Genomic DNA, 23,972 nt, shown 5'->3' with positions numbered 1-23,972 from the left:
TCCCCCGGCCGAGCCGGACGGCGGCGGCCCCGGCTCCAAGCTGCGGGCCCTCTTCGCGCACCCGCTGTACAACGAGCCGGAGAAGCCGCCGCTGCTGGGGCCCGAGGACTCGCTCCTGGCCGGCCCCGAGGCGCTGCGCTATTACCGGAGGAAGGTGGCCCGCTGGAACAGGTGAGACCCCGCGCCCCGGCGCCCGGCCCCCGAGCCGATCTCCGCGCGAGGAAGAGCTTCTGGGCAGCAGCGCCAGCAGGAGGTGCTCCCAGCTGCTCTCCCCGCGAGCCCCTGGGGGTCCATCCTGAGCCCCTTCTGTTCCCCGGGCCATCTCCCCCCTCTTTCTCCTGGCCCTGATGTGGAAAGCCGCTGCCGGACTTCGGTTTTCCAGAATGAGGTTCCCCAGCAGAGCAACTCGAGAGAGAGAGCTGCTTCGAACCCGGCACCTACCTCTAGACCTGGGCGCCTTCCACGAACCGAGGCTACTCCCGCCACCCGGCTCTTCCCCTTTGCTTATTCCTCTGCCCGGGGTCAGAGATCACGAGAGGTCACCCGGGCAGAAAGTCAGTGGTCAGTTTCCTGAAATGGTCGCCATGCTGTGCAAAGTGGCTTGTCCCGTGAGTCTTACGACCTGCAGGCGGTTTTATTATCGTGGGGATTTGAGCACTGGGAAGATAAAAATCTACCTGGGAATTTTGTTTAAATCCAAGGCAAAATATAGAGGGAAAAAAAGCCAAACATGTGTAGGCTAACATTAAGAAGGATTTTGTGTGTGTGTGAAAGGACAGGGTGGGAGGGTCCTTTGGAGAAGCTGGAATGGTCAGTTCTGAGGTCCCCAGCTGATGACAGAAGGCCTTCATAGGAGTTAGGACTCTGTTTTGAAGTACACACTGGTCTGCAGATCACTCAGTCCACTTTCGGACCGCACCCATCACTTTTCTTAATACAAGAGATTTCCAGATTAGATGTCTTTGCTGGCTTTATAGTCCCTCTGGAGGATGGGTAGACATTAAACGCCTATGGAAGGTCAGCGCTAGCCCAGTTTTACTGCTCGTTACTCTGTAGTGCTGAGACTGACCAGGGGTGGAGGGGGCCTTCAGAAAGCAAAAAGAAAAAAAATTGAGAGTTACTGGCCAAAGTCACTGTGGTGCGTTTCCGTTGCAACTGGCTGATGATTTTGTATTAAAAAGAAAGTGGTTCTCGGTTCTCTTGTTGATTGGACGCAATAAAAAGGCAGTTTGAGATTGCTTCTCAGGCACTGTCATTTTCGATATTACCTTTATTTCATCAATAACGTGCAGGTCAGTGAGCTAGGAAGTTTTGCCCTTGGAAAATTATCTCCACGTCCATTGAGGATCTGAGAAGGGACTGTGAGAGAAGTTGCTTGCTTTTGTCAATGTCGATCAATATTCACTTAACTCACATTTCTGTGGCCTTAAACTTCCCTACGTTACTTTTGTCCTTACAGAGAGTCCAAGGGAATCTTTTGGAAGAAAAGCGAAAGTCTTTCTCACCAATCTGTCCTACAGACAATTTTGAGCTTGATTTCTGTGCCATTATATGTCAGAAAAACACATTTACTGACCAGGAATGATCTTGGGCACTTAACGGAGGTTTGATGGGGACTGGTGACCTTGCTGTATTTGGCGCTAACAGAGTAGTTTCGTGTGGTTGGTTGAACATGACAGTTGTGGTACCTACTCATCACTACCTTTTAATACTTAAGATCTCAGGTGAGGTTTGTGGGCTATAACAGGAGGGGAGCTACACTTACAAGTGTTGAAACCGGACCCCAGAGGCAGAGAACCTTCACCCAAGCTGCATTGTAAATGTCAAGGCAAGGATTTTAATACGTGTATATACCAGGGCTAAAAATGGAATGTGGAAGACTCATTAGCCAGGGTGCATTGGAATTGCACTCAAAGTTCTATTGTGAGAGATAGTCACTCGTTACTTTTAAGTGAGACAGCGCCCTGACGATGTGAGGACACATAAAAAGTACCTGCTGCGATGTGCAGGGCCAACCAACGCTCCAGATTTCAGTGCAGACAATTAGACCGAACAGCAAAGGAAAAAAACAACAACAGGGAGGGACCTTGCCAATTGTTTCCCTCTTGCACAGACAAGCCCCCCTTGTTTGTAGCCACAACCCAGCCAGTACTGAAAAGCCAGGCCTTTCTAGACATATGTGGATGCCACCCTACCAGTAATTACTTAGCATCATTAACTGCTATCCAGAATAATTGTAGCATTAAACCAATCTGCCTCACCGGGAGCGGCGCAGGTAATAAACTAGCCAAATCAGCATTTCCTCCCCAGTGGCCCAGAGGAGCCCATTAGTCTGAGTGAATGATTTTTTTATTTTAACCCACCACACTAATAAGTACTGGTATGAAGTCAGAACGTATCTTTCTATAACTTGAGCTCGTCACCAATAGGAGTTAGGACACGGCCCGCCTTTTCCTCCGCAGCACGTCTCTTTTTGATTTCAGTGGCAGATGGAGCTTATACACTGTTTGGAACGTTTCAGGTTCTCGATCGGTATTTGTTCACGGGGTGTCAACATGTAGTTGACACGCTGGGTAGGGTGTGCTATCCTCGTGCTGTCACGAAGCTTTCTGCAGACCTCCTCAACGAGCTGCTCTTCCCTCCCTTCCTCTCTTTTCCCCCTCGCGGTGTAACTAAGCACGGCAGCAATCCAAGTTAAAAATGCAGTCGGGGAAAATGTCTCTGTCGCGCCATTGGCCGCTGATCACAGCGAGCGGTCCAGCACGTTTGGCACCTCTCTTGACTGGAGAAGAGAGCACACAGGGAGCCCGGGAAGTGGGGTCGTCACTATTTCAGACCTTAAACCAACAAGCCAGATGAAGCCTTTTCCTTTCAAAGCAGTGGTGGAGGGCAGCGCTTACCTGCAGCCCAGGTTCAGGCTGTCGCTGCCCTTACGTCTTAGAGGCTGAGCTCTGGGTTCCTTCCCCGCCCAGCAGCTGCCCGAGCCAGACAGCATCTGTCCTTTGACATGTCAGAGCCGGTCAGCTTGGCTTGGCCGTTTGCCCTCATATCTTTGGTCGATTCCTCTGTAACCCTCCGGTCTGACAGTCAAGGTCAGACAGGGTCATGCCTGCCTGGTGTAAGAACTCCGGCAGCTACAGCACAGGTGCAAGTTTTCCACTCTCTGCTTTTCTTTCTTGACCTCATCCTCAGGTATCAAGAAGGTTATATTTTCCTACACTTACCGAGTCAGCATTTCTCAAACACGTGTGTGTACCTGTGTCTTTCCCTCCATCGGATGCCCCTGTCTTCCGCCTTCACACCTCCACCGCTTGCCTTCGCTGAAGAAAGCCTGGCCCTGAGTCTCCCTTTGAAAATCACAGCAAAGAGACAGCTTTGCAAGAATGACAGCTGTTTGAGGGAAGTAAATTGGCTCCGGTTTTTCCCGGAGAAGCTATGAGAAGATCCAGAAGCCGAAGCAGTTGTAGGAGAGCAGCAGCAGGTGGGGGGGGGGGGGGGGGGGTGATGCCAGAAGAGATGGGCAAGAATTCAGCTGGGCATGAGAGTGGTCTGGCCTAGGAATTGCTGGAGAAAAAGCTTCTTCCCACCATGGCATCCGGGGAATAGAAAATAAAGTGTCTTTATTCTCATCCCCTCCTTTTCATCTCTTTCCACCTTATCTCATGCTGGCCCGAGATCGTTCGGAGCACAGGGTTATTGAGAACAGGCAGTTCAGCTCACAGAGCAGATAAAAGCCCAGGGTCTTACTCAGGGGTGCCGGCCACTTGTCATTCACCCAGAGTCAGCAGGACCTGGGCCCCTTGTTCGATTCTTCCGCCAGTGATGCCAGGCTGAGAAAGGAAATGAGCCTCCTGGGATTTGAAGAGGGGCCTCAGCCACCACCTGTATGTGGCTAGCAGAAGGAGTGGGGATCCGGACTTGCATTTCTCTTTTCTCCCAATTAGAGCCTTGCTTGGCCGGTTGGGAAAAGCTGTGATTTTAGTGGTTTCTGAATCCCTGGATTTGTAGCTGGAGGAAACCTCTCCACTCTTCTCGGAGCCAAAAGCTCCAAGCAGATGGTTTCAGAGACAGCTCATCCAGAGGCCGTTTCCAGGTTCCTGCCCCCTCATTTCAAAGCTCAGTTCTCATTGCAGTCAGCTCGGCAAAGACCTAAACCAGGGAGGGTACCAGTGTGCATCCAAGGAGGACGGCACTTCCCGTCTCCAGCTGCATCAGAATGAAGCCCGTCGGCCAAGAACTGGAAGATGCTCACCAGCTGTTCCATTGGTCCCAACTGCTGACAGCCCCCTTTTACCCCAACCAAATTCTCATCCCTCTGGGAACTCCACTTGGTAGTTCTTTGCATGCAAATCCTCCTACCTGAGACATGCTTGGTAGGTGCCAGGTACTTGACATATACTTGCTAACTCAGGCCTCACAATTTCCTGAGAAGTAGGTGCAGGATTCCAAGATGCGCTCCCTAGAGGCCAGGCCCTGGGTGTACACACACCTCATTATCCAAGCCAGTGCTCATCTAGGTACTGCAGTAAAGGGAATTTACAGATGTAACTGAAGTCCCAGACCGGTTGACCTTGGGATAGGGAGATTACCCAGGTATGCGGACCTAATCACATGAGCCCTTTAAAAGCAGAGTTTTCTCTGGCTGGTCAAAGAAGAGGAGGTCAGAGACTCTGCATATGACAAGGGTTGGATGTCCCATTGCTGACTCGGAGATGGAGGGGCCATGTGGCAGGAGAGATGAGTGACCCTCAGGGTCTAAGATGGGCCCCAGTCGACAGCCAGCCAGGAAACAGGGACCTCAGTCCTACAGCCACAAGAAATGAATGCTGCCAACAGCAAGAGTGAGCACGGAAGCAGATCCTTCCCCAGAATCTCCAGGCAAGAACTCTACCTAGCTGATGACTTAACTTCACCCTTGTACAGCCTGTGCAGGGAACTCCGTCACGCTGAGCTCGATTTCTGACCTATAGCTCGGGGTATAATCAGTGGGTATTGTTTAAGCCACAAGGTTGGAAAACTAGTTCAGCACTGTGTTTACTTCATCTTATGGAGGAAACTGGGTATGGGAAGGTGGTCATAACTTGTCTGCGTAAGTCAGGCAGCCTTTGCACCCAGAGGGTCTGGCTCTAGAATCCATGCTCTCTGACCAGCAGCTCTCATCCTCTGCATCCTTGGACGTCCACGGGTGCTCGCTCGCTTTTCCGCTCTGGAAAGGCTTTTCCGACGACTTCCGCCCACTCTGGTCCCTCCCTGACTAGACTCATCCTCTCCCTATACCATCACGTTAATCGTTATGACCGTGCAGCTTCATGGCAGCTGTCATGTGAGCATGAATGACCACTTGCTCCAGGCATGAAAAGCCCCCAGCTTGCACATGGTTGCACGAATACATCTGTTTCATGGTTCCCCGCAGGGGAGAGCCAGAGTAAACATCTGTGGGACAGATAATGGGGGGCAGACAACCTCAGGATTTGGGGGCCGTTAGTCAATGGCTTGCATCCCTATGGGAGAGAAGAAGCCTTGAACAAAAACAATCTTAACCGTGAAATTATCCCACCCATAACCTGGCTCTTTCTCCCTATAAAAGGCAAAGGCAAAGCCAGCCTGCTGAGACATCCTGGAATTTGGATCTGGGGTGCTCTCCCTACTGCAGTAGCGTAAATAAAATCAATTTCCAAAAAAAAAAAGCCCTGAAGGAAAGTTGAAAAGGTGCCGTTTGCCAAGAAGAGAGAATTTCCTCAGCTCCCTGAACTTTCTGAGGAAGAGCCGCCAAAAAGTCACTCACTCACGAAAAGTGGGAACCACAGAGAGACCCTGACTTAGCCGGAGCAATCCCCACTCACCCCTTGGTAGGTGCTGACCTGTGTTTTCCTTGTGATTATTCATTAAACTGGAGGGCGATGAGAACCTGTGGATTCTGCTGAAGTCGGCTTTCGTGTGGCTAAAAGCCAAGTGAGGATTCTACACAGCTGCAGCTCTAGGGGAGCAGAAGTCCCTAGGAGTAAGGACGTCTGCGTACCTGTCGTTATAGGCAGGCACACACATATATGCCTAAGGAAAACCATGGTACGGAAAAAGAAAAGGCCTAGTTCTTTTTATGGCCTGCCACTTGGCAGGATGTCCTGTGGTTGAAACGTGAAATCAAGACAGAACTGAGCTTGAGTGCCTTGGAGATGCCAACATCCAATACTGTCGATCCCTGGAGGCTGACCTTGGAAGCCAAGAACTGGAGACCACCAGCATCATCGGGCTTGAGCAAGAAGCACAGTTAAGAACCAGAAAAGGGCCTATTTTATCAGATTCTCTAGTAACCAACCAGGTAAACTTGGGAAGTCACGGGATAGAAAATAGCACAGGACTATGGTTCCCAAGAAGCCAGGAACGTGTACCAAAATTCAGCAAAATGTGGAGAGTAGAGAGAAACTTGAGTCCTTGGCCCAGGGGCAGATGAATTGAGGCGCTGGACCATAAAAGACAAGATGGCCTGGGGAGAGATGGGAATTTAGACAGCGTGGGAGAGGTGGATGGGTTAGAAAAGAGCTCTGCTGGCAGAAAAAGACCAGAGCTGTTCAGCCCTGGGAAGTCAAGTTCAGCTCTCAGAGAACAAACTTGCCTTCAGCTGTCTGTACCTGGGTCGAGCTCTGTAGTTCGTGGGTACGTACTTTTCGTGATGCTCACCAAAACGGAGCCTGGGGCTTCCCTGGTGGCGCAGTGGTTGAGAGTCCGCCTGCCGATGCAGGGGACGCGGGTTCGTGCCTCGGTCCGGGAAGATCCCACGTGCCGAGGAGCGGCTGGGCCCGTGAGCCATGGCCGCTGAGCCTGCGCGTCCGGAGCCTGTGCTCCGCAACGGGAGAGGCCGCAACGGTGAGAGGCCCGCGTACCGCAAAAAAATGGAGCCTGTATGGAGGGACAGATTGTCTCTTCTGGCCAATGCAGTCATCCCGGTTTCGTCGGTTTCAGTGGGCTTTTCTCTTTCTCTGGTTCACTTTCTTCAGCGGCTGAAGGGTGACAAATCCTGTAGGGAAAGTGTGTTTATCTGCATTCACAGCCCAGCTCACGATTTTTCACTCTGAGTTAAAGAATTCTGCACAACCAGCGGCTGCTTATTTATGCCTCTTCTGTGCTCCTCTTGGGCGCTCAGAGATGCTGGGGGAAGTCAGACTGACCAGCCACAACTCCATCGTCAAGTCAAGCCCCGATTAACCACCCTTTCGTTTCAGGGGGTTTTTTTGTGTTTGTTTTTTTTTTTGTAACTGGGGTCATTGGATCCTACTGAGTTCAAGTGATGAGGTCTCTATTTCCCTTAAGTTTTATGCGTACTTTGCATTCTGTGCGTCTGTTTATTTTCTTAGGAAACAATACATTGTATTTGCAAAGCGTTGCCTACACTCATCAGAGTACTTTGACGTCAAATGACAGAAATCCAACTCCCACCGACGCAAGCACTTAAAGGAAATGTAGAGAATCGTACCCAAAATTCCGTGACGTCAGCTGTCTCTACTCTCCCTACGCTTAGTTCTTCCTCTTGTTGTAATCCCCTCTTGCGGTTTCAAGCCCCCAAAACCCTGGGACCAGAGAGAGAAAAGGGCTTCTAAAATTTCCAAAAAGAAAGACCCTGGGCAAAGCCACTGACTGGCCAGGCCTGGGGATACGACTAGGCTCTGGAGGGTTATGATTGGTCCAGTTCTGAGGAGCATGCCCAGGCTTCAACCAATCACTGACGCGGGGGAGGTGGAGTCACTGGAAAGTCTCCACCGAGCTCTCCATTCAAGCCACGTGGCTCAGTGTGGGAAGAGCAGTTCCCCCAAACCTGGCTGGGTGCCCAGACCTCAAGTGACCCACAAGAACTTATGTGACCAGAGTGATGCTAGAAAGTTTCTCAACTTGTGCTTGCTGCATTTTTAAAAATAAATTCGTTCGTAACAGATTCCTAACGTGCAGAACTTTTACACCAACCATTAAAATTACCGCAAGAAGATAGGAATCTTTATTTATTTGGGCTTTCTCTTAAATCAACCGTGCTCTCTTCGTGGGAGCCTAAAGAAGGAATTCCTGTGGACCCATTAATGGGCTAGTGTCTCTTTCTCCCAAAACTCAACTGAGAGCCAAGATGCCTGAGTGTTAATCCCAAGAGAAACACTTACCTTCTCCAGGCCTACGTTCCTCCTTTTGACATGAAGAGGGTGGTTCCCAAAGGCTCTGACGGCTGTTTTCCAAGCTCTGCACATCTTCAACCAGGATTTCTTCTGAGTGAACATATGGGACAAGCATTTTCCCAGCGTGTCTCATGAACTTCCAGGGTTCCTGGAGGTGCTTCACAGGTTCTGCAAATGATTGAATTTGCATTTTGAAAGTATATACTTTAAGGCGGTTTTGACCTAATATGAGAAAATGCACACCTGATTGTGTTATGCACACTGTGGCACACTGAGCCTGCCACGGGTAATTTATGTGGACAGATGACTTTCCTCCCATCTTTGCTTCATCGAGGAGTGTCCTGACATTGCAAGGAGAGCTGTTAAAAAACTGTCTCCAAAAAAAAAAAAAAAAAAAAAAAAAAAAAAACTGTCTCCTGTCCCAACGACTTCTGTGTGTTTATCAGGATTTTTTTACACTCTGCTCCCAAAATAATATGCAGAAATTAAGTGGGTACTGAAATAAGACTATCCTGTCCTCCATTCCCCCCCCCCGATTTTGAGTGCTTGAGTCCATAATCCTATTATCCCTCTTGTTCTTATTAACTTTTAAAAATAATTTGACGTATTTGACCATATAAATTCAACTTATACCAAAAAGTTATGTTTGACCTATTTTATACATTGGGGATTCTGTGTAAGATTTCTTTTGAAAAGAAAGTTCCACTTCTAGAAAAACTTTGAAAACCACTGATTTGGCATATACAGAAATAGCGTAGATTCCTTTCCTTTTTTCCTAAAATCGATGTGCCTGCAACCCAAGCCTCGTGCCCCCCTCGTCTCCCAGCCCCAGCTGTTATCACGCATTCTCTCTGATAACCAAGCCCCCACCATGACTTTGCCAATGCTCCTGGCCACTCGAGCATAAAAGAGCCACTTTTAGGTCCTGTGTACTCTCTGCTTTTGTTTCCTCCAATACTTGGTGACTTAAAACAAGAACCATTTACTTCTCATGATTCTGCAGGTGAGCGATTTGGGCTGGGTTCAGCCAAGCAGTTCTTCTAGTCTCTGCTGGACTCCCTCAGGCATCCGTGGTCTACATCTGGGATGTACTTCCTCCTATGGAGTCCCGTGTCTAGGACCTGGGCTGAGATGATGATCACGGCTCCACGTGGCCTCTCATCCCCCAGTCCAGCCAATCGGTCTTGTTCACGTGGTAGCAGCAGGGTACCAAGGGAGAGCGGAAGTGTGCGTAGCCTCTTGGGGTCCTGGCTAAAACCTGATGAATGTCACTTCTGCAACATTCGATTGGCCCCAGTAGATCCAAGGCCACCTGGGGAGATGCAGCTACCATGGCCATGGAAGTGGAGGTGGTCTGCACACCTTAGTACTCTTATTGTGAGTAAAGGCTTGAGGGTCGTCTTCTCTCCTGGTGAGTTGTTGGGCGCTGGACAGGCAGCTCTCAGGGGTAAGACCCCTTCCTGTGCGTCAATGGGAAAAATAATATAACCCTTCACAAATCTAGTGAAGCTGCTGTGGACCGAATTGTGTCCCCACAAATTGTGCTGACTTAGGCTCGTATCCACCTCAGTGCCCGGGGCAGCGTGCCGAAAGCCATCTCTGAAACTGTCTCCCTCCTCCCGGTACGGTCCTTCCAGCCCATAGAGGCCTCTCGGCCTCCCTGACTCCCAGACAAGATGGGCTCAACCCCTTCCTTGGGGCCACGTGTTTAGCTCTTCAATTATTCTCTTTTCAATCTATTTATGGATAGACTTTAAGTCCACCTTCTTCTGCAGGCCATCTTTGAGGTCAAAAGCTGAAAACTGGCCTTTGTCTCTCTTTGCATTCCTCCTATAGTAACTCTGATCCTCCCCACGGCCACAGGTGCTCTGATTGAGTGGAAAGAGTACACAGCATCCTCTCAGAAGGATTTTAAAGCTCGTTTTGTAAACTTTTAAACACTTTCATATTAACCAACATAATATTTAGAACAGTTATGAAGGTTTGTTCTTCCTTATCAGGTGTATTAAGAGCCTGTATTTTATAAACAGATTTCCAAAGGCCATTATCTGTCCATTGACCTGTAAGGCATCTGTGAAAATTATTGTTAACACCATGAATAGGCAGAGTCCTTTCTACTTCCTGAAGCTCTTTAAACAGTCTATAATTAAAAGTTCATTACTGAAAAAGATTGGGCTTTACAGCCAGTAAGAGGTTGACCGGTGTACCCCCATGGAAAGATGTCCAGTCAATCCATATTTTATTATAAAGCAGTATCCCCTGGCATTGCCCCAGGCTGGCGAGGCTTCAGTGAGCTCCGTGTGGGACCCCTGATGAAAAAACTCGGCAAGAACCACAAGCGCTGCCTTGTCCTGAGACCCTCAAGAGGCCAGACCTCTCAGAGAACTCTCCACTGAAATGGACTAAAACGCCGTCAGTGCAACTCGAGGCCCTCAAAGCAACACATGGAAAAGTGTGTGCTCCCTGTTTATTATATCAGTATGTTATTATAATATAATGGTGAGAAGCTGAGATCTTCTCATGTAATTTGCTATTAAAAAATTAAATATGCCGGGACTTCCTTGGTGGCGCAGTGGTTGAGAGTCAAAAAAAAAAAAAAAAAAAAATTAAATATGCCATCCAGGATGGGTTTTCTACGACAAACTTTTCTGCCTCAGTAACCTGGACCCCTTTCAGGGATCCCTTTGTGAGCTGTATAGCAACAGCTGGATGCCTGACACATCCCCCTTCTAGGAAGCTGGAAGTCAAGTCTTTAAGCCATCAGATCTCTTGGCATTTCCTGAGCAGGGTCTAAAAAGAGAATTCAGTCTCTGTATTTGTTTCCTAGGGCTACCGTGACAGATTGCCACTGTTTAAGTCACTGTTGGTGGCTTGAAACAACGTAAATTTATTTTTTCACAATTCTGGAGGCTGCGATCTGAAATTGAGGTGTGGGGCAGGGTAGCAGGCCTTCCAGAGTGTCTATGGGAGAATCCATTATGTGCCTCTTGCAACTTCTTTGGCTGCCAGCATCCCTCGGCTTGTGGCTGCATCACTCCAGCTCCGGCGTCCTTGATCACATAACCTCCTCTTCTATCTCTGTCTCTCTCCTCTAAGGACACACGTCGTGGATTTAGGACTCACCTGGTAATCCAAGACAATCTCATCTCAAGAGCCTTACTTACCTCTGCACACGCTCTTTTTCCAAATAAGGTCACTTTCACAGGTTCCAGAGATCAGGTCACAGACATCTTTTGGCAGAGCAGCATGCAGCCCGCTACAGTCGTGTGTCATGATGACCATAAAGGCCCTGCAGGTGCCATTTTATTTTTATTTTTTTAAAGAGACTTTTACCGTTTACCTAAAAGATTTACATAAAAAGAGTATTTTGTCGTTGACATTACAGATCTTGCTTTCTCTGCTAGAGCTTCTGATAGACATTCAGGGGCAGCGCATTTAGGATGAAACGCTTGGCGGTGCCTGGAACGTAGGTCGTCAGGTTGTCATTTGGAACAGAGAAATAGATCCAGTAATTAGCTGAACTTGGACATAGGAACAAAGGTTCTTTACGAAGGTCGCGGAGTCAAACGGGATCGGTGAGTGAACTCACGCCACGGACCTCTGTCCAGAGAGGGGCCGAAGGGCCAGGAGCAGCTTGGACTCTCCTCGGACAATTCTTTTGGACCTGCTGTGACAGGTGAGCCACCGGGTGATCAGTGCATCAAAGCCATGTGCCGTGGAATGCGACTGCAAAATGTTTGGCTGGAAAAATATTAAAAATAGATGATAAGCCAATGCCCACCTTAGGTATTAGAGAACCATCAATAAAGCAACCATTGGACGCCAGTGTGAGCCGTGTAACTTACCAGGGGCCCCTCTGGGTTAAACTCATCGCAAACTGTACACCCCAGGTAACTGGATGAGGTGGCGTTCTGTTCTGTTATGGGCTGTAAATCCATTGAAAGGTCTGGGGGGTCGGCCCAAAACGATGATCTTGGATTTATAGCAGTTGATCTGCAGACCTTCTTTTTGGCAGGAACCAAGCTAGCGGTCTGTTTAGGCTACTTGTAATTTGTGATATTACAACCACTTTATCTGCATCTATGAAAATGCTTCTTCCTCACTCTCCGGGCAGGGGATGCTGTGCCTCACGCACCCAAAATGGTTTTTTTATTATTAATTTATTTGTTTATTTATTTATGGCTGCCTTGGGTCTTCTTTGCTGCACACAGGCTTTATCTAGTTGCGGCGAGCGGGGGCTACTCTTTCGTTGCGGTGCGCGGGCTTCTCATTTTGGTGGCTTCTCTTGTTGCGGAGCACGGGGTCTAGGTGTGCAGGCTTCAGTAGTTGTGGCTCGCGGGCTCTAGAGCGCAGGCTCGGTAGTTGTGGCGCACGGGCTTTGTTGCTCCGCGGCATGTGGGATCTTCCCGGACCAGGGCTCGAACCCGTGTCCCCTGCATTGACAGGTGGATTCTTAACCACTGTGCCACCAGGAAGCCCCCCAAAATGTTATTTACTCATTAAGGTATAAGTAAACAACCAGGTGGGCCAGAACATTGGGCCCCACTGGAGATGATCTGCTGACTCTTTTCCTTCAGGTCAACTTGCAAAACTACCCACCCAGAGAGACCTTTCCTGCCCCTCCAACATAAGGGATCCCAGGACGCTCTTTTACCAACTCCTGCTTTATTTTCATCAGGGCTCTTATCACATGCCCTCTTGTCTATTGATATGCTTTGTGTATATCCTCATCAGCTTTTTAAGGAGGGATTGAATCGAGTGGATATAGCCATTTCCGGATCCCCAGAACATGTCACCGTTACCTCTTGGAAAAAAATTCTTTGCAGATGCAGTTAAGGATCTTGACGTGAGGAGATCCTGCTGGATTGTGTGGGTGGGCCCTACATCCTATGACACGTGTCTTTGTAAGAGAAAAGCAGAGCGAGATTAGACATAGACAGAAAAGGAGGAGACTTTGTGACCAAGAAGGCAGAGGCTGGAGTGGTGTGGCCGCAAGCCAAGGAACGCCAGTAGCCACCGGAACGGGAAGAAGCAGAGGATTGATTCTCCCCTGCAGCCCCCAGAAGGAGCAGGGCCTGGCCCACGCCATGATTTCAGACTCTTGGCCCCAGAGCTCTGAGAATGAATTTCTGTGAAGCTCCCAAGTTTGAGGTCATTTGTTAGGGCCGCCACGGGAAATGAACAGAAGGCGGGATGCTGTTTGCTTCTTGGGCAGTGTAACCCCGGGGTCTAAAACGCTGCCTGTGTATAGCAGGTGCTTACTGAGTGTTTGGTAAACGAATGAATAAGGGAGCATCTCGGAGGCTTTGCAGTTGGGCAGCTCTGGGTTTCAATCCTGACTCTGCCTCTGAAGCACTGGGAGGCCTGAGGCTCATTTCCTCCTGCCTCTGTTTCCTGCCCTGTAAAGTGGGCTGCATACCTACCCCTGGGGGCGTCGGGAGGGCAGATTGAGGTCACGTGTGTAACACATGGGGCAGGGCGCCTGCTTCCTGCGGCCCTGAGTCGCCAGTAGGTAAGGGACCACTAGTTAGTTATTGTGGTACGTTCCGTATGGGTTATCTGATAGCCACCAACAGCCAGCCGCGTTCATCGATGTTTGATGCCCAGTGGGTGGAGGAGAGGAGGAAGAAACAGCCTTTGTGGTTCCCAGACGCCAGGGAAAAGCACCCGTGCTTCCAGCCCAGCCCCTGGCCTGCCTGGCCTCAGCCTCAGCTGCTGCCAGAGGGAATGTGCGCGTGTTCATCTCTCCGCAGTCACTTTGACACCAGATACCCAGAGCTTGCGGGCGGGGGAAGACACAGACCTGGGGCAGCCTGCAATTAGTCTACTGACGTCAGAAATTCTATCCCAGCGTGTGTGCGTGCACGCATACACACACACGTACACGTGTACACACACATCTTCACACACGCCTCCACACACACACATACACACACACATCCACATGTCCACACACACACGTACACACATACGCCTCCATATACACACACGTCTACACACGTATCCACATGCATCCACACACACTTGTATATACACACACCTACACATACACATACACGTGTACATATGTATCCACATACATCCACACGTACACACACATCCACACACGTACAGCCACACGTACACACACATCCACACACACGTACACGTGTACACACACATCTTCACACACGCCTCCACACACACACATACACACACACATCCACATGTCCACACACACACGTACACACATACGCCTCCATATACACACACGTCTACACACGTATCCACATGCATCCACACACACTTGTATATACACACACCTACACATACACATACACGTGTACATATGTATCCACATACATCCACACGTACACACACATCCACACACACGTCCACATCCACACACACGTACACACACATTCCTCCATATACACACACGTGTACACACGTATCCACATACATTCACACGTACACCACACATCCTCACACACATCCACACACATCCACACGCCTCTACACACACATACACGTGTACACACATCCACACGCATGCATCCACACGTACATGTACACACACATCCACATGTCCACATATACACACAAATATACACATACACACATCCACACGCACACATGTACACACACACACATCCACACGCACACACACACACCCTTCTGAGGGGAAACCAGCCAGCTAACGTTCCTCACTGACTTGACAGGAACCCTCCTTTCCCTTTCTCTCGTCTCCTTTTCCCAAGGCCTGTACCAAGCCAGCTAAGCAGGGTGCTCCCCGCTGGCTGGAGGCCTTTCCCCTGGCCCCGACCCTGCTGAGCTGGGGGCGCGGACCCTCCCTCCGTGTGCGGCACAGAGACGACCCCCCCACCCCGGACCGTCTCCTTTAGCCTCAGAGCCGCCCCATAAGAGGGGCACTGTAGTCCATCCTCAGATGGGAGGCTCAGACCAGCTGGGTCCCACCGGAACCCGGACTTCCAAGGCAGAGGTGCCGCCTCCACGCCGACTGTGCCTCACGTCTTAGGTCGGATCCTGGTGCGCTTTCAGCGCGGGAAGCGTATTGGGCGGCGATCAGAGCCCCAGCCCTGCGAGGCCCACAGGTGGGAAGGGCAGAGCTGCTTCTGGCCCTGGACTCTGCAGGTGGAGACTGCCGTGGCCCTTCCGGAGACGAGGTTGTCACGAAGCTCAAAAGCTCTACAAAGAGCCCACTTGTCCGTCCTTATACACCGTAGAGCTGCTGTTCATCTTTAGACTAAAGTTTTGTTTTTTACCGTCAGGGTAAAAAGCTTTATTGGAAGAATCTCTCACCCATGTCCTGATTCCAGGCTTGGGTTTAATCACAGGTCTGCCACTTCTTAGCAGGGTGGCCTTGGACCGCCTTCATCTGGGCCCCGAGGTAGTAACAATAATACTGACCCTTTACGGAGCTCCTGGGAGGCCTCAAAGAGTGAAAACTGCAGAGTGCTCCGGGCAGTGCTTGGGGCAGTGTAAGTGCCAGGGGAGGGTGAGCTGTGTTCCTTGTTACCATTCAGACCTGTGGGCCCCTTTGGGCCACTGGCTCTTCTTCCGCCTGATGTTTGTTTACAGGGACAGAGGTCCCCGTGGCTCCCACACGTGGGATGCTCTCTGACGTGCCCCTCCCCATTCCGTCCGCTCCAGCTCGGAAGCCCTGATCTCCGGGCAGGGCTTATGCCACCGCCAGGCCAGAGCTGTGGTTCTGGGACAGCAGCATGGGGCCAGGGACCCAGCGAAGCCCGGAGTGAAAACAAGTGGCCCATTGCGACACAGCTCCAAGAGGAGAAAGCGATTGTATTTCAGCCAGAAAGCAAGGAGCTTGTGCTGGGAAATCAGCCCGTTTGGCAAAATCTCACTGAAACCTCCGTAGTTATTACTTTGTCAACAGAAGACAGATAAGCAGGTTCAGAGTTTCCACCACCACCCTGATGTTTCGGGAGTTTCCCTCCGTGTTCTCGATGCACCTTGACAAAGCGTCTCCATCTCTGCAGCCTCCATGGAAGGGCGGAAAAGGCTTAGGTCAGAACCTTGGCTGTCAACTTGCTCCTTTTCCACGGACCGTGTTGCTGCTTCCACGGTGCAGACCTTCCTTTCCTCCTCTGTGGATTGGAGGAGTGATGTAGTCATAGGGCTTCGACAGCACAGGGAGAGAACCCCCAAAATACATCTGCAAGAAGCTCTTCGCAAATGCAGAGATCAATAGTATTAATTACAACGATGCCTCGTACGTTAAAGAAGCACCGCAAGGCTATGGGAGAGGCATCGGGATCCATGGGTGTCCCAGCCCCCTCGCAGCTGGGGGGACCATGTGCCGAGTTCCAGCCCATGCCATGTGAGCTGGAATGATCTACATCGCTTCCTGGCCAGAGCCTTTAAAAGCCGGGACCTAACCCCTCCAGTTCCTCTCTTTTGTAGCCCCGCTGGCTGGGAGACCACAAGCGGGGGTCTTGGTGTGTCCATCCAGCTGACCCCTGAGCCCCTCTGTGGCGCAGAATCCCCACTGACTGACCTTCGTTAGAGAAGCAACACAACTAAGAGATAAACCTTTGCTGTGTGAAACCACTGAGCTGCCGGGACCATGTTGTTTCTCCCCAGAACCTGATTTTACTCTCCAAATGCAAGTGTCGAAGAGATGTACCGAGGATTCCTATTTCTAAAATCACATCCAGTGGGACTCTAAGCCCGTTTCCCATGAGGTTGGTTGGAAATTCAATCTCAGTCATCACTGGGGTTCCTTTCCCTAGACCCCCTAGTGTCGGGGGAATGTCCTTAGGGTCTTAGGTAGCAGAAGGTGTGAGGTCCTCATTCTGTCACCTGATCTCGTGCATGAGGGTGGCAGTGCTGCTTTTGTGGCGAGCTCGGGCACGGGACTATTTGCTGGTGCCTGAAATGCGCCTTCCCGGGTGCACCGCACAGCCGCCTCCCGCCACCTAGGGTCACCTCCAGGACTCACCACCCCAAGCCAACTTTCCTTTCCTGATCTCAGCGAATCTGCCTGTTCCCCCAAAGCGTTTGCTTCTGCCTGCACTTCCCTCCTCTCTCCCCTGTCTAGCCTCTCCCTTTGCTGAGTTTAGGCTTTCCGAAAATAAAACCATTTTACAAGCCAGAGAAGGAGTGGGGAAGCCTGTCTAAATGTCTGCCTGGTCCTGGATCATAAACACCCCCTAAGACAAGGAAACACAAAGTCCGGCCCCTTCTTAGAATAGAGGTGGGTAAAATTCCACAAGAACAAAAACCACATTAATATCTCAATAAATTATCCTACCCCACGGGTGACTTCTCATATGCTCGGGAGGAAAAGAGGCCAATGATCCTCTCCGTGTGTAAATCAGATGGAAAGATAACACCATGCAAATTAGCACCAGCGCATGGGCCAAGGACTTGAAAGAATTTAATCTGTGGGGAAGCCACAAGGAAGTCTGCCTACAAACCATGAGTATACGTGCCCCCAGCCCCTACGGTCAGATCCTTCTCTCCTTCGGATGCCCACGCCCGGTGACAGGCGGTAAGGCAAAGGTCAGACACTTTTGAAAAGATGTATGTTCCGGTTAACGTTTGTTTATTGAAGGACCCAGCGTGTGGATTTTTAGTCTCCTCCTGTTCTCAGCCCACGCTGAGCGCTGCCTTTAGACCTCAGCTCTGCTTTTCGCACTCGGGAAAATGGTGGAGGAGAGGGAGGGTACACAGCCATCCAATTCCAGCGTCAGTGTCATTTGCTAACTGTGTGTGTGTGTGTGTGTGTGTGTGTGTGTGTGTGTGTGTGTGTGTGTGTAACATACACTCGTCTATTTTAGGTTGCACAGTTGGAAGAGGGAAGAACCAGAATTTAGTAGTGCCTCCTTTGCAAGTAACACGTGTGTTGGTATTTTATCCATATGCTTGTTAGGCCAGTAGAAGCCTGACAACTAAATGACGGCTGACCCACATTTGTTTTTGTTTTTGTTTTTATACAATTAAATAATACTTAAAGTCTTTGCTGTGCAGAGGATATCGGAGGAGTGTAGGAGACCCCGAGGAAGGCTTTTATGCTGTCTGTGGAAAATATGAAATTGTGCAGAGTCCAGAATCCATCATAGCAATTTTCGGGTCATTATCAGAGGATTAAGTGCCTTCATGATTCTGTAACTCCAGCCAGGGGTTTCTCAACCTCAGCACCACTGACATTTGGGGCAGACGATTTTCTGCCGTGCTAGGCTCGACAGAAAATTAAATAAAAGAGGAGAATGCATTAGAGGATGTCTAGCAGCATCTGTTAGCACCCCTCTCCACCGACTGTGATGCAAAAATGTCTCCAAATATTGCCATCCGTGAGGGGTGAGGTTGCCCCTAGTTGACAACCTCTGGTCTACACCATGGAGGCCGTATCCCATGGAACAATGTAGTTCACAGCTGTGGGACCTCGGCTCTGTGAATGGTCACGTCGTGATGAGGTTGAGCGTTCAGTGTTAATATTTAATGTTTCTCAAAATCCGTTGTGCGCCACACAGAATCCAGTGCATGTCGTCACGGGCTCTGTAAAGGAAAGGTTTAGGAAGTGCCCTCTGCACGGGAAGCCTGACTGCAGGACTTCTCAGAGCCTTTACTGTCTTTATGTAACTGGGACTCTCCCAGAGAGGTTGCAGTTTGCGACTCTTACGGAGCAAGTGACGTGTGTGAGTTGTGCCGGTGCTTTCCTTTGTGCCCAGGACCGGAATCTGGGAAACGTGGCCCAGCTAGGAGTTCTCTGCTAGGTCCCTACCTCGACTCTGGGGATCCCTTAGACCAGGATCTAAGAAGACCTGCCATCTTCTCCAGGATGTCCAGTCTGCCCTCATCTTTGGCAATAGGTCTGGAAGTTGTTGCGAGGGTGGAGATGCAGGTCTCTCACTGAGGCCATAGTCCCAGCTCCGGGAGTGTCCTCGCTCTGTTAGCTCATCCAAAATCAGCAAGGTCTGTTGACAGTTGCCAAGACATGGAAACAACCTAAGTGTCCATCAACACATGCATATATGTATATGTATACACAGTGGAATATTACTCAGCCGTTAAAAAGAACGAAATTTTGCCATTTGCAGCAACACGGATGGACTTGGAGGGTATTATGCTTAGTGAAATAAGTCAGACAGAGAAAGATAAATACTGTGTGTCATTTATATGTGGAATCTTAAAAAACACGACAAACTAGCGAATAGAGCATAAAAGAAGCAGACTCACAGATACAAACTAGTGGACACCAGTGAGGGGGACAATATGGTTGGCGGGGGGAGTGGGAGATACAAACTGTCGGGCGTAAGACAGGCTCAAGGATGTATGCACAACACAGGAAGTACAGCCAGTATTTTGTAATAACTGTAAATGGAAAGTAACCTTTAAAAATTGTATAGAATTAAAAATAAGTAAATAAATAAATAGGAAAACACCCAGCAAGCTCTGAGCAAAACGGGCAAGTCTAACCACTTTGATAAGACCAAGAAAAAAAAAAAAACAAGATCACATTTTGGGTCATGAGGACGGAGGTTCCTCACTTTATCTCGGATTTCTGTGTGAGTCCAGCAAGTCCCTTTGTCCCTATATCCCCAACTCCACTTAGTAACGTCTTCCACAGTAGCCAGCCCCCAGGTGAGTGGAAGTTGTCTCCAGCGACGCTCCCCCGCTGGATGGAGCTCTGGTGGCATCACGTGCCTATAGATCCCTCTCCCTGGGGACAAGCTGGGAGGTCAGAGGGAGCCTGGGCTCGGCGCTGCCTCCACGTGAGGAGCGGAGGGCGGGGCGGGGGCCCCAGTGTGGAAGGCACATCGAGTGGGAATGCAGAAATTGACCTCAAAAGCCAACTGGCCAGGTTCATACGGCTGCTCTGGGGTGGCACTCTCCAGCCAGGTGACCTTGAGCTAGTTCACCCATGCCGGCCTCCTTGTCTGTGAGATGAGGCCGACAGTGCCCCTGCCCCCTCCGGAGGGGGAGGAGGGTCCTGAGGGGTGGGCACGGAGCCCCATCGGTGTTGGCATGATGACTCCACGTGAGGGCAGAGCTGGGGACAGCCATGAGGAGTGGGCCAGCCATTGCCATGGCTCTCGTGTTCTCCTGGGAGCTTGTTTCACTGGCCAGCCAGGTCCATTTAAAGGGCTCAGTGGGCAGCCACGTTGCAGAACTTGGGATGGGATGGAGAAGCAGTAGCCTCTCTCCAACCTATTAGCATCCACTGCCCCCCACCCAGTGATAGCTCCTGGGCATGGGGGAGTCAGTTCCTTGTGGGGAGCCCCGTGGACTTGTTCTCGGGGGCAGTGGTGCCCCAGGACCACTCCCTGCCTGGTGGTTCCCATCGGCTCCATCAGCTGTGGCCCCAGTGGCTGCTTGGATTCGTTTCCTAGAGCTGCCATCACAGGTCACCGCGCCCTGCGGGGCTTAACACAACAGAAATCTATTCTCTTACATTTCTGGAGGGCAGAAGTCCAAATTCAAGGTGTAGGTGAGGCTCCAGGGGAAAATTCATTTCTGGCTTCTTCCAGCCTCTGCTGACTCCAGGCCACTTCTCTCCAAGGTCGGCCTCTGGGGCCACATGGTCTCCCGCTCTGCTCTGTATCTGCCGAGGGCCTGTCTGATGGGGATAGTTGTGGTTACCTCCAGGGCCCACGCAGGTGTCCAGGCTCATCACCCCGTCTCCGGATCCTAACTGCATCACTTCCGCAAGTCCCTCTGGTCGTGTGAGGAAACATGTGCAGGTCCCAGGGTGAGGATATGGATATCTCGGCCCAGCACTCAACCCACCGCAGGGATGCAGCATAGAGCAGAATTCGGGGAACTGGGAAATGAAGCAGAGGTCACGATAATCCTTCACGGCCCTCCTTCCCCACCCTACACACATGGAATCTTAGAAATCACAGTAATAACTCACTCACCTATTAATTAATTTAATCCTCACTAAAAACCCCCTAAGGTAGTACATTTATTATCCCTACTTTTCAGAGGTGCAGAGAGGTCAAGGAACCAGCCCTAGGTCACACAGCCGTGCATGGCAGAGCTGGGACTCTGGATGAGGGACCTGCCTCTCCTACCCTCCCTGTCTCTCTGGATGTGCAGGCTCGTGACTGAGTTACAGATACAGCAGCATTGTCACCTGTCACCTACCCCTAAAAGTCAAGCCGCGGCCCATGGGCTCAGCGAAGCAGATATTCCTTCAGGCTGAAGGACAGACTCCAGGGGGTGAATGCGTTTCTGTCTTGGGAAGTGAGATGAGGGATTGGGGACCCGCTTTGGGGTCTGACAGGTGGTGGCAGATCCATCTGGCTCACAGCTTCCGTGGACTTGCCTTGGCCTCAAGGGCACAGGGATAAACAGAGAGGGAGGCGGGTGAACAGAAAGGGCTGCAGTGGGGGCTGTGCTCTTGGAGCCCGTGGGTTGGAGCGGTGGGGAGACGCCCGTTAGCATCCCGGGCCTGTTTGCGAAAGGCCACGGGATGGTTTTTTTTTTTTAATTGAAGTAGAGTTGATTTACAATGGTGTGTTAATTTCTGCTATACTGCAGAGTGATTCAGTTACACACATATATATTCTTTTTCATATTCTTTTCCATTATGATTTATCCCAGAATATGGAATACAGTTCCCTGAAGCCACAGGGTTTTGATGGTGAGCCCACCAGTCTACTGAGGTGTATTTGAGGAGAGTTGGCTCTTCCAGAGAATTCTGTAGTGAGGACATGCAGCCTGCAGGGACCCGATGGTCTCAGAAATAAAGTCCATTCGAGTAATAAACAGAAAGACCGTTTCCAGAAGCCGACGGCTTTCTTGGCCTCCATCCCTTGTCCTCATTAGCTGTTGTGCTAATGTTCTCCTATCAGGTGTTGGCTAGGAGAAGCAAGGAGGTCCTTTACGTAAAGCCCTGAGTTCCCTGAAGTTATGTGCCTGCCCGTGATATTCATGTCAGGTATTCAGTCAAAAGCGCTGGGTTGTGAGTTGTGTAATTGCCTATCTGAGGCAGATCTACCACGAAGCTGATAAAGCTCCAGCCCAGCGCCCCTTGCTTCCCCTGTGGGTGCAGGAAGCTGTAAGCCGGGCGAGTGGGGTGCTGACTAGGAAAAAGAGTCAGTTTCTACGTTAAGTATGAAATCTCAGGGAAAAGGGATCTAAATCCTCAGGGCACTAGTGATTTGTTGATATCTTTTCTCATTCCAAAGAAATAGTCACGCGCATGCCTAATTTTGTATTCACAGTTTTGTACTCTTTTTTTCCTAAAGTGGTCCTCCAAATGTGTAAGCGTCAGGTCCCGCTGAACCAGCTCCTTATTCACAGGAGAAATAGGACAAGACGAAGGAAGACTTTTCCAAACTCGTCACCACCCAAACGAAGCAACTCTGGGAAAATGTTCTTTCTAAGACCAATGTCAAGGAGGCTAAGAATATTGAAACCGACCCGTGGATCAAACACATGCGCAGATTGAGGTCGAAAGCCGAGTCCCTTAGAGACTCGCTGTGATGCTTCTATAATTTTCTTCATGGCAGAGTGCTTTTGGAGATTCATAAGATCCGTGGGATAATAAATAAGTAACCTTATGAGTTCCCTTCTAACAGAGATGCCTGTGTTCCGGAGATTCTTGGCCCCCCCGCCCCAAGTTTTGATGCTAGTATTTTGGAGTCGATGGAGTTTCTGCAGCAGGAAAATTGTTGAGGCATCTAAGAATCAGTTATTTATAGAACATTTCCTGCGCGCAGAGCACTTTGTCAAATGCTAAGGAGGCTGTGAAAATCTTAGGCAGGCTCCGGCCCTCGAGAAACGTAGAGCTCTGTTGGGAAGAAAACCCACATGGCTCTGAAATCTTTCACTGTCGCCCCATCTCCTGCCCGATGCTACAGCACAACGACCACTCAACTGAGTTTCCAAAAGAGGAGATTTTGCCTGAGTGCCTGACAGCCCCGCCTCCCTCCGGCTCCTCGGGCCGCTGGGAGCAGACGGTCTGGGCTCTGTGAACCTCCACAGATGATCCGTCCTAAGCCAGATGATGGGGTTCGGGGAGCCCCATCGTACTTCTCCACCAGGCGCGGCGTCTCCCAGCCATGCTGGGAATGAACAGCTCTAAAAAAGCAAGCAGGGGGTCAACCAATTAGAAAATAATTAATGGATTATCACCAGATTCCTCCCCAGGGGACCTCAGTGTGAGCCCTTAAAGAAGAGAGCACGTCATCTCTCATCACAGCTTCATAACGAGAGAATGTAGCAAAATACAGATTCTCAGGCGTGCAGCTGAGATGGCTCTGCTTGCCAGGGCCTGGCCTCGTTGCTTTTGGCAGGGAACGTGTGTCCAGATGCCAAAGAGAGACTGGTTATTTCAGCCGGAAAGGACAGAAATTAATTCCCAGGATCGGTTCAGTCTGTCCTGACTCAGGAGAACCAGGAAATTTACGAGATGCTACGGTTAGAAAGAAGGAAGGACGGCAGGCAGGATTTCTGGAAACTTCAGCGTTAGAGCGAACATACGCTATCCAGAAAGCATGCACGTCAGCTGCCCTTGAGTACGTCTGTGGTTCCCATTAATTGTCTTTCCAGAAGAATACGGAGGGTAGTTCCTACAGCGCTGTGCACCCACTGTGGGTGAGGTACGGAGCATATTCATTGGCTCCCCAAACTTTATTGAGCACCTGTTGCCTACAGCAAGAACAGCAGAAGAGATGGGAGGTGTATACGGATTTGTAGGGGCGAGAGAGAAAGCTCACATCCACCTGCAGAATTGGAAAAGCTTCAAAGAGGACGTTCCTTGAGAGTTTGACCCTGGAATCTGGAGATGAAAATGTGGCAGTAGGCATTCCCACGGGAGAAACAGCACGAGGTGGGGAGGAA

At 50.2% G+C, this 23,972-nt stretch overlaps 1 protein-coding gene across 1 annotated transcript in view; it reads left to right on the top strand.

Moving 5' to 3' along the window:
• Position 1: 1 nt before the first annotated feature.
• Positions 2 to 23,972, top strand: part of FAM20A (FAM20A golgi associated secretory pathway pseudokinase) — a gene marked incomplete at its 5' end in the record, with an annotated part of 47,544 nt that continues 23,573 nt past the window's right edge. Inside the window, one exon of the mRNA XM_024760584.1 lies at positions 2 to 171. Coding sequence (XP_024616352.1) covers positions 2 to 171 — 170 coding nt within the window. The remainder of the gene's footprint in view (positions 172 to 23,972) is intronic.

Source organism: Neophocaena asiaeorientalis, unplaced genomic scaffold, assembly GCF_003031525.2.
Source record: "Neophocaena asiaeorientalis asiaeorientalis breed wild unplaced genomic scaffold, Neophocaena_asiaeorientalis_V1.1 scaffold30, whole genome shotgun sequence".
Classification (NCBI taxonomy): Eukaryota; Metazoa; Chordata; class Mammalia; order Artiodactyla; family Phocoenidae; genus Neophocaena; species Neophocaena asiaeorientalis.
This window is presented reverse-complemented; position numbering and strand designations above follow the sequence as displayed.